The sequence below is a fragment of the Electrona antarctica genome, assembly GCF_951216825.1.
Source record: "Electrona antarctica genome assembly, chromosome: 10".
Classification (NCBI taxonomy): Eukaryota; Metazoa; Chordata; class Actinopteri; order Myctophiformes; family Myctophidae; genus Electrona; species Electrona antarctica.
This window is the reverse complement of record NC_136791.1, coordinates 52,705,725-52,716,905: the sequence shown is the minus strand read 5'-3', so window position 1 is coordinate 52,716,905 and position 11,181 is coordinate 52,705,725. Positions and strand designations below refer to the sequence as shown.

At 41.8% G+C, this 11,181-nt stretch overlaps 1 protein-coding gene across 3 annotated transcripts; it reads right to left on the bottom strand.

Annotated features, from left to right (window-relative positions):
- Positions 1-1,244: 1,244 nt before the first annotated feature.
- Positions 1,245-9,272, bottom strand: LOC306931742 (protein brambleberry-like). Of its 3 annotated transcripts, none has more exons than XM_079513325.1 (10): positions 9,118-9,272; positions 8,628-8,864; positions 6,851-7,073; positions 6,245-6,337; positions 2,663-2,863; positions 2,474-2,564; positions 2,273-2,352; positions 1,972-2,046; positions 1,782-1,882; positions 1,245-1,380 (listed from the first exon to the last, which is right to left on the bottom strand). In XM_079513325.1, exons 2-9 carry the CDS (start codon positions 8,856-8,858, stop codon positions 1,836-1,838), a joined length of 1,041 nt encoding a protein of 346 aa, XP_079369451.1. In that variant the 5' UTR covers positions 8,859-8,864; positions 9,118-9,272; the 3' UTR covers positions 1,245-1,380; positions 1,782-1,835. The 3 variants fall into 3 exon arrangements, with proteins under 3 accessions (XP_079369451.1, XP_079369452.1, XP_079369450.1); XM_079513326.1 differs by having other exon boundaries at positions 1,959-2,046; positions 9,075-9,237; XM_079513324.1 differs by having other exon boundaries at positions 9,075-9,236.
- Positions 9,273-11,181: the final 1,909 nt, after the last annotated feature.

Here is an 11,181-nt window from a genome sequence, read left to right as displayed (position 1 = left end):
TCGGCGTGATTTATAATTCTGATTGCTTTCTTTTGAAGTAAGAATATTGGGTTGATGTTTGTTTGATAGTTGCTCCCCCATACTTCCACACAATAACTGATGTGCGGAAGTACGAGGGAGCAATACAGTAAGTGGAGTGACTTCTGGTCCAAAATTGGTCTCATCTTGTATAATATAGCAATTGTTTTTGAGAGTTTGGTTCTTAAATTGTTTGTGAGATTTCCAATTGAGTTTGTCAATTCTTTAAAATTATTAAAGTATTCATCTTGGTATCAGCCCATACCTAACAAGTAAACACTGTCAGGACAACACACCTTTTCATGGAAGATGTAAGACCACATATTTCATAGAAAATCTGACTTTCACATTTGATAGTGTAGGCGAGTCTCTCAATTGTAAGACAGGTTGAGAGAGAGGGAAGTTATCATGTAACTAACTATTATGCAACAGCATGATAGATGTGAGAACCTATACTGTACACAGTGACTAACTTTTCATTTTTTTTTTAAAGGTTTAAAATACTTCGATAATATGAAAGTTTAACTTTTTGAATTATATTACAGAAGCAAACTTTTGCACAATTCCTTTTTTTTCCTTTTCGAAGGAGCTGTTGATTGCCTCAGAGGCACAGAGGAAACAGAGCCTGTTAAAGCTGTACATGTAACTAGGTACCATTATGCCTTTCAAACGAGTCAGGAACGGCATGTTATAGGAATAGGAACCCTCCTATTTAGTCAATTGTGTTACAACAGCAGACAGAATTCCTGCCCATTACTTGCATTCAGGAGTTGTGGCGGTCAAGTAGGGAGGACCATAGACATAGAAAAGTAGACTACTCTTCCAGCACTCTGGCGGATGCTCTCAAGTGAGGGCAAGCTTCCGTGTGGGTGCCAAATAAGAAATAACAATGAAAAGGGACGTGAGTCACATGACTGGAGGCTGCCACGACACTCTAACTATGGCCGCACTTCCGCCCTCTGTGCGAGACAGGTCACTCCAGTGAATTGCAGCAGCGAATGAGGCATCTACCTTTCCATGTCCATTATTATGCAATGATGTTTTCTAATGAACTTGAAATACTGAAGCAATAAAATCTTTAATAAAAAAGTAAAAACTGTCCAAGACATTTCAACAATCAAGATAAAAGCAATGCATGTTCTCAAACATGTCATAAGCAACAAGGTAACTGGGGTTTTAGTTTTAGGAAGCAGACTAACCTTTAGCAAGGAAACTACAGCAAATATCATTACAGTTAAGGATTGACATAAGAGGTATAACCTCCTTCATGTAATCTGCAGAAGTCCTGTCCTTTCGCAGCCCTCTTCTTACAAGCCTTTCCAGTCTTTGTAATGCCATTGCACAGCTGACGGAGACAGAGAGCTACATCAGGAAAAATAAAAGATGACATTAGTACATGGAACAAAAGCAAACTACACAATGAGTAATGAATTATGACTGTTCTGACAACCCTGAAAAAAGTTGGTGATGACATTAAGATAAAGGATAGAGTTTGTACAACAGATGGTGCAACTATTCACAATTGTAGTTCTTCCTTGGCCTACTGGGAGTGTGCTTGCAAGTTTCATGCCGGGGATGAGCTGTTCATGAGAGCAAACTATGGTCTGCATTTGCCACGGTTCCCACCACTTCCACCGGCATGGAAACTGGAAGCTTCATGCTGAAAAGTTATAGACTGGATAATATTGGACATGTTTCTAGTGTCTTGTGTGATCGTCCTTTAGGGGCCTAGTTATACATATATACACAACAAAAGAACTAACCCATTGCTGGTTAAAGACTGATTAGGGCTAGGACTTCGGAATTCACCATCTGCATCAAAAACGCTTCCCAAGTTTCTTAAGTACACATCTTCCATGAGTGCCTTAAAGAGAGAAAAAAAATATATATATAAAACAGAAATGTGCATGAACTATAATATATACAGTATATACATACACACAGTACACTCACCGTGGACTGGCTGAGTCGGCCTATGAACTTTGGTGTGGTCATTGGAGAACGACAGCGTTGCTTTGAGAATGTCACCTATACACAAGAAAAATCACTCGTGTAAAGTGAGGGGCACGATTATCATACATAATCACATTCTGGCCATTCACTTTTGGTGTCCTCACTTTTCTGTCCCAACCTTTTATTCTCACTTTTTAAGCCCTCGGCCAATCAAATCACTATGGGGAACACACACACACAAAGCTGGGCATAGGCCCCTCAAAAAACATGAGGCATGACATGCATTTGAAAGTTTACACACATTCAGTGTCCTGCTGCACACTATTGAGACAGCCGTCTTGATCCAGCAGATCAGGTGCCAGGGATCCATCCGGTTCATCTCTGAAGATGAAGAGATAAGATAAAGAAATTAAATAAGATGCAGACAATCAGATAAAACCAACAGGCAGTAACTTTGTCTGGTATGCTTGTGCCAACCCTAGTGAGTTATCTGCAGCCTCACCGCTCTGGTGTAGAGGATCGACATCGGTAACATGGTAGGATCACCTTGAGCCGAGTGTACGCCCAAAGCAGCTGATTCACACACAAGTGACCTGTGCAAGCATGTCATACACTTAAGATAATTAAAATAACCAAAACAAAAAAGGAGCCTCATCATATAATCATATCCATCACCAATAGAAGTCCATACCCAGAGAAAGAGTAAGTAGCATCTGGCTGAGGCTTTTCAGATCCTGGCTAATGCAGTGCTGGTTGAGCACAGCCACTGCATTAAGGGGCACAGTGACCAGCAGCATGGCCCGGGTGAAAAGGGGCCAGCCAAGGATTCTCAGTAACTCCGCACACAGTAAGAACTGCGCAATACAGGTCCACATGGACCTGTATTTCAGACCTGAAATCACAGAGGCACAACAGAAAAGTGTCTGAAAATACACATTTGGCCATATTGCAGGTTTCATTGATTTGCAGGCCAGTGCTTGTGAGACATGTCAGGCAGAATACGCTTACTGCTGGTTATGATATTGTGGAATCGTAAAATATAGTCCATAGCCAATAATGCAATATTCTGTCAATAATATTAGACTACACTTTGGTCTCTGTGCGAATTTGATGCAGGTTAAGTGGAGACTCATTGTCTGGTCAAAAGTGCTTAGTCTGGGAGCTTTCCTTCATCAGAGGTTCTCATGAAGTACCCTGTGGCTAAAGCTTTGTTATACTGCTTGGAGCTTGTCACAGGTGTGAATCAAAACACACAGTGGGACAGCCATCTGCTAATTTGAGCCATTTGTTGAGATGTATGTTAAACTTAGCTCCACCCTTCCTGAATTCAACTCTGTCTATGCAAAAGTATATCATGTCAATTGTCAAATGTAAAGTTCATTCAGTGTTAGCTGGCTCAGTGGTCAGTCTGCTGGGAGCTCCCGTGGGCCGACCAAGGCCTACGGGGAAGCTATGCTATTTTTGTCATTCTGGACTCTGTCTTTGATTGAATAAATGGTCAACATGGATCTTCAGTTCATCTCTCTGCCTGTGTTTCTCCGATCCGATCTGATGCTTTTTGACGAGGTTTTTCACTACTCTACAAGTTTGCGTTAGCCTAGTTCATCTCTCTAGAGTTTACTACGGTTTAGTGAGTTTTAGGGTGTGAAAATACACCACATGATGTTGCCCTGAAACCCGGTGTCTTTGGTGCTTCCAGCGCCAGGCAGTAGAGGGCCGGCGGGGACTTTTTGGATATTTCAGTCTAATTTTGGCGGTTGGTGGTTGGTGGTTGGTTTGATTTTTCGGCGATACGGCGTTCGTCTACAGCGGGAAGAAGTGGTCTTCTCTTCGGATGGAGGGCGACAGCGCAAGCGGTGCGCTCCGGAGCTCCGATGTGAACGGCGACCTGGACTCGGGGAGGGAGAGGCCCTCTGCAGCGCGTCGATGGGGAACATGCTTCTCTTCACGTCTCGGCGGAGAGCGGCGAGTCTCCGAGGCGATCGATCTACACGGCCTTCATCGAGCAGCGGACCGGGAGAGTTCATCAGCGGGCCATGCACCGGGAGAGGGGAGCGATCAGCGCATGGTTCATTTCATCATCAGCGGGGGTGGTCACGGTCGAACGGCGATCACTGTTCATTTCATTCTTCGGAAACAGCGGATCTGCAAGCTCGTTTTGCGGCGTTTCTTTGTTTCGATGGGGCCTGTAGCTACACATGCGTTCATGTTTTTCTTTCCAGTCATTTATGTGATATTTCATATTCATATAATGTCTGGAGGGGGGAGTATGGTGCTGTGTTGGATGGGACAATGGAAGCAGGGCGACGGCGGTGCGAGTTCAACAGCATGCAGCTTCTGTTTGACCAAGCATGGCTGTACGGACATGAGGTGAGACAATGAGAAGTGTGACATTATAAGAAGTTTATTAATAACAGATGGAGAGATTCAATAGTCTTTATCTGTATTCAAAGTGTGTGTCTAAATGTGAGTCTATTCAGCGTATATGTAGGCATACGTTGATGTTTGTGTGTTTTGTCGAATTTAAATTAGTTAAGAAGTTGATTCAAGAAATAGAGTCTATGGGGTAATTTGGAGAATGTTTAAATAATTTTAGCTTTATTGAGATTAATTGATGCTCTGTGTCAGACGGCCGAGATCCCGGTGCCCCTCTCATACGCTTCAGTATAAAATCGTCTTAGAATTAGTATAGCTGATTATTCTTTTCTCGTGTGAAATTTAGTTTGCAAATAGTCAACTAAAGGCAGTTAGGGTGCCACGACGTGCAAGATTTCTTTTGTTATTATTGAGAAAACTTTTGTCTTTAAACGTGAGGGAGTTAGCGTTCATTAAGTTAGGGTCAGGATAAGTAACGTAACCCGATAGTACCCTGGTTAAGTTGAACTGTGACTTGTTAGTTTGAAGCAGGAGGTGGCCTCTGGCTAGGATCTATTGGCATCGGACTTATTTTGTCCCACTCCCTTCCCCGCATCGCGCTCACCAAGTCTTTGAAGGAGTAGTTTCAAAATATAAATGAATTTATCAAACGATAAAACTTATTTGAAAATGAATGTTATGACTATGCTTTACTCTTAATATCATATTAAACTGGGTGTTTAGTTATTAAGATCGAAGGTCAATAATTATTCCAAACAAAAGTGGGAGTTTCAAAGTGAAACAAAGGGGTTAAGACGAAAGTGTTGTGATTTTAGTGTCAGTATGTTTAAAGTTTCATTTCTATCATTGATCATGTGGTTATGTGAAATTCGTTTTAAAAAAGTGATTTGAAGTTACAGACAGGGTATTGTGAGTGTCGTGATGTGTCGAAAAGTGATGCTAGGTGTACATTGATGAAGTTGTATGGATGTGAAGAAGAATCATTTAGAAGAACGAGAACATGTAATTTGAACCAGTTGTAATCATTTTGGGAACTTTGTGTAATGTTGTCATTTGTTGTTGTTTTTCCTAATGTGTGTTACAGGCTGTGATGGAGTCAAAGGGGGGTGTACTACAGTTGAATATGGACTATATGTATTTTTCTGTATGCCAATCTTGTGATTGTCATAAGGGGGGAGTGTGGAATCGTAAAATATAGTCCATAGCCAATAATGCAATATTCTGTCAATAATATTAGACTACACTTTGGTCTCTGTGCGAATTTGATGCAGGTTAAGTGGAGACTCATTGTCTGGTCAAAAGTGCTTAGTCTGGGAGCTTTCCTTCATCAGAGGTTCTCATGAAGTACCCTGTGGCTAAAGCTTTGTTATACTGCTTGGAGCTTGTCACAGGTGTGAATCAAAACACACAGTGGGACAGCCATCTGCTAATTTGAGCCATTTGTTGAGATGTATGTTAAACTTAGCTCCACCCTTCCTGAATTCAACTCTGTCTATGCAAAAGTATATCATGTCAATTGTCAAATGTAAAGTTCATTCAGTGTTAGCTGGCTCAGTGGTCAGTCTGCTGGGAGCTCCCGTGGGCCGACCAAGGCCTACGGGGAAGCTATGCTATTTTTGTCATTCTGGACTCTGTCTTTGATTGAATAAATGGTCAACATGGATCTTCAGTTCATCTCTCTGCCTGTGTTTCTCCGATCCGATGCTTTTTGACGAGGTTTTTCACTACTCTACAAGTTTGCGTTAGCCTAGTTCATCTCTCTAGAGTTTACTACGGTTTAGTGAGTTTTAGGGTGTGAAAATACACCACAATATCAAATGGGTATCCGAGCCCCATCAGTCCAGAGAAGTTGCATCGTCTCACAGTGACATTTTCGTAAAATGGACGCGATTCTCACCTGCCCAGCCGAGGTAGCCCTGGATGATGTGAAGCCACTCTTCTAGACGGTACTGCATGTTGTCAAGGTGGTGGCACACCAGTGTGCCATTCTCTAGAGGATGCCATGAGACAGCAAGTGATATACTTTGCTTGTACAAATACACCTACTAGTCAAGGTAAACTTTATTGTCGACAAGGGAAATTTGTCTTGGGCTTTCACCCCAGCTACAGCCACACATAAAATATCAATGACAGACAAAAATACATTACAGAGGGAGACACAACATTACATCATTGCACACATGTGGATAATCTAGCCTCACAGTTACTGCTGTTTCAGAGCCTCGTTCAGCATCTTGGTTGATGCTGGTACAAACGATTTTTTAAATCTGATGTACTTCCACTTTGGTTCTTTGTATCTTCTCCCAGAGGGCAGAAGTACTTACTAGCGTAAGATAACTACTTTTTTCCACTGCAACTTAAAATGACCACCTGCTAAAGCGTGCCGAGTTAAGCATGCTTTGCTTCACTCAGCTATGTGAATGTAAAAAACTGTGAAATCTGTAAAGTCAAATCGGTGGTCAAACCGAGTATTTTGAATATCCAAAGATTCACACATTCTCACCCATCCTCTGTGTGATGCCCTGAATGAGCTGTGCAACCAGTTCCTGTCCAGAGGCGATGAGGGACTTTTCTTGGCTGAGATGCTTCAGGTTGGAACTCAGGGAACTCTCCAGCTGCTCCTGACCTTTCCACAGCTCCCCCTGTTGAGACTGCAAAGCACTGTGGCCCTGCAATAGCTTGTCCAAGGAGGCAGAAGTCAGCTCCCTCAGCTCCAGCTGTCCCTCCTGTTATAATGGAACGTGGACATGAGGCAAGACATACCATTACAGCTTGCCCTCCAAACAAATGTGCAAAAGTCAACACAGCAACTCTACCTTCAAGTCATTCATTGCATCCAGTTGGCTGGTAGCTGTGGAGATTAGTGCGTTGACAGTCAGCTCTGCCCTACGGCGGAACTGCTGCTGGCGAGTGGCATAGCACACAGAGCGCGCTCGACTGCTCACTATGTGGTATGCAGTCCACTAGCCGCAATTTGCAACTCTAGATTTTTTTACAATGGGATGAATCTAGAGTTGCAATACCCTCCATTGACTCCCCACTCATCATTTTGCGTTTGCGATCTGCTGGTCTTAAACGACGTTAAACTCACCAACATTGCAGCTGTAGTCCAAGCTTGAATTTTGCTCTTGCAATCTGCAAAGCTTGTTTTTCATAAAAATCCCCCGTAGACATGTTATGAGCTACTTTCTGTCCAAAATATTCCACAAGTGATATTCCGATCCGCCATTTTGTAATTCTGCGACGGGCCGTAAAACAAGACGTGAGGGGGAGAGCTTGTTTAATAGAATCTTACCTGCGCAGGTAAGACACCCAAAGAAGAAGCCGACGCAGCGCGACGCCCCGTCACGCACGGCCTTCTATTAAACAAGCGCTCTCCCACACGTCTTGTTTTACGGCAGGTTGAAAAAAATACAAAATGGCGGCTCGGAATATCACTTGTGGAATATTTTGGACAGAAAGTAGCTCATAACATGTCTACGGGGGATTTTTATGAAAAACAAGCTTTGCAGATTGCAAGAGCAAAATTCAAGCTTGGACTACAGCTGCAATGTTGGTGAGTTTAACGTTGTTTAAGACCAGCAGATCGCAAACGCAAAATGAGTGGGGAGTCAATGGAGGGTATTGCAACTCTAGATTCATCCCATTGTAAAAAAATCTAGAGTTGCAAATTGCGGCCCTCCACCTCTGCCTGGCAGTTGAAAAGGACCACTCCTAATTTGGCAAGCTGCTCTTCCGACAGGCTTCCACAGGTTGACTTCAACTGACCAACCACCTGGGACACAACAGAACTTCTTACCAGTGATTCCCAAACCTTTCCATATGAGAAAATCACCACCCATCTTACCACTTAACATAGCAGCTGGGCTGTGTGTATTATAATGATCAAATTGATTGTGTTCCCGATTTGATTATCAAATTAAACATAGTATACCGGTAGGCCTACTTAAAGCTCTTTTTTACTTGTAACATCTAATTTTTTCTAGGTTTTAAAGAAAGAATTCTTAAGTGCCATTCATACTAGGAACCATGCATACATACATGCATAGACATGCATGCATACATACATAGTAATGTTAACAAAGTCTTGTGTTCTGCCAATTATTTGAGAGCCCACTTGCAATCAATATACTCATATACAAATCACTGCAGCAATGCTAAAGTGATAAAGGTACCACAGTGATTGATGGCGAACAGTGACAACAAATTTTGAATTCTTATGAGAACATTTTGATTTAGTTTGCTATTCTTTGCAGAATGCATTCCCTGTCAAAAAATACCTGTGAATGACAGATATCCAAAGGGCTGAGGTTCATCTGCCTTCTTTCAGACATTAACTTCTCATCTGCAACAGCCATCTCAAAAGGGACATCTCCTGTGTGTGTTTCGGGAGCTTGCTGTTGTGGTGTTGGAGTGGCAGCTGTAAGAGACTCCGTTTGCTTGAGCCCCTCAAATAATCCACTTTCTGCAGGACACTGCAACAACACGACCAGCAAAAAGAGATGCTTCATGGCGAGCTGCGAAAGAAAGCAATGTGCAATTAGGCCTGATGCTAACTTTACTTGAAGATGAACTACTGCTTCTACGATTGTGCCCTGCAGTATAAGGCTATGGGACTTTCGGTTTTAAATCTCAAATCGAAATCAGACCAGCCTCTCCTCTTTAGCGTATTTTAAAGCTTTTTATAATATATAAATATTTTGTCATCTTAAGAACAGTTTCTTTACCATTTGTGCTGTGATGTAGTGTGGTTAGAGTTAACAAACTTACAAAGGCTTAAACTCAGGTGAGGTTTAGTGAGGTTTGAGTTTGACACAAACTAACTAAAATGAACACGAGTGACCAGTTCCAAAACAAACTATCAGTTACTACCTTATCAGTGTGCACACAAAATAGCAGAAAGGAAAAGATAATGTATAGGGCACAACAGGTTTTTATAGGGCAAGAGCCAATCAGTGAACTGCTTACACCTGGGTAATTGGGGGTGTGATGTGGACATGCATGCACTACCCTGAAATAGTGAAATGGGACTGATTACACATGCATGAATGATGTAACATTTCCTCTGTGATAGAATGAAGAGATGATTGGCCTACTAATAGAGGGTATGATGCGCATGCATAAAGTGAGTTTATCAATCAGATAGAACGTTTCTCTCATCATCAGTAGCCTATATTAGTGATTTTCTGGCGCCATCTTCTGGCGAAACATGGGAATTCGTGTTTATTGATTGAATTAATACTTTAACAATTCGCGAAAAAAGCCCAAGAAAGTAGGCTACAGTTCAATACAGGTCTGCTAAGCCTTAGTAAGACTGTAGGTGCAACTTCCCATAGACAGCCCATTCATCCAAACAGAAACGTCCTATCTAATTGTATTAAATAACTTAAAACTCACCAACATTGCAGCTGTACGGAAAACTTGAATTATTTTCTTTCTATCTGCAATGTGTTTGTTTGATAAAAATCGACTGTAGACATGTTATGAGCTACTCCCTGTCAAAACATTCCTTGCAGATGTTTTTTAAGTGGTGCAACCACTTCAGCTGTATGAAATACTTGCCATTAATATAATGGTTGCAACTGTATTAATTGATTGCCTGAGTCCTGTGGTGGGCGTTCTGCTCTGGTTTTGGTGAAATCTTAAGTAGGTCATTTTGTGGGGGGCACAGGGGGCCATGCAGTAAAAGTAAATTAATCCACAAAACTAATGTTTTAACATATAGGCATGAAACAACCACTTTAATCAGGCGCAGTACTGTTTCCATAAGATTGCATTTGGAAAACCGGGGAAAACATGGTACTGCCTATGTTAAAATGTTACATATGCATATATTAAGTTTATCAACTGTATCTGGGTTCTGATACCTTTACTTTTTGGAAAAAATACTGCGAAAGGGGTTTAATCCACTGTTTGTGGACAGGCTCGACGACTCCATTTCGATCTGTGCAGGGATGGCTTTCCGCGGAACCTCATCTTGGAGCTAAAGCGTAGATATTGAGGTTCCAAACGGAGCTAATTGAATATATAGGTGGAGATTGCCAGAGGTACCCTGGTGCCTCATGCTCACCTGGTAGAGGGCACACATTAATGCTCAATCCTTGCACAGCCGGCCCCGAGTGGAATAGTATGAGCGTAGACTCCCATTGTAACAATGGAATATGGAAGTGCTCATTCTATCTCAATGGGATAGTTCCAATGTTTGGAACTAGCCCATAGGCACCCGCTTTAATTGCGGCAAGATCAAAGCGTGTCGCCACTCTCTTACTATTCCACTCGGAGCCGGCCTAAGTTCGACTCCAATCTGAGGCATTTTTCTGCATGTTCTTAACCCATCTCTACCCAGCCATTTCATGTCTCCTCTCTTAACTGTCACTATCAAATAAAGACTTGAAAATGCCTATAGCCTACAATTAAGTTAGCTTAGTGTAGTGTAGCCTAGTTCCATCTATCTATCTATCTATCTATCTACTTATTTTCTTATTCTTCTGTCTGCTCACAACGTTTTGACACTGAATTGTTTGTGTTTTATTATCTGCCTAGCTAGAATGAAGAAACTCTAAAAGCCTGTACTCAGGAGGATGCCCCAGCTAGGATAAAAAAAGTGGAGCAGCTAAAGGTCCAGTCGCTGGAAAATAACCTTTACCGAAAGCTATAGTGAACATTGTGAAGCAGAATAAAAAGGTCATGTTGAAATGTAATCTACTAACTAATCTATTGCTTTCAGTTGATTTTGAAATCTGTGTTGTAATTCATGCCCTCGCTGTTTTTGCCTGATTCACTGCCTATTTTGCTATTATTCTAATGTTGTTTTATGTTTTTGCTATTATTTTA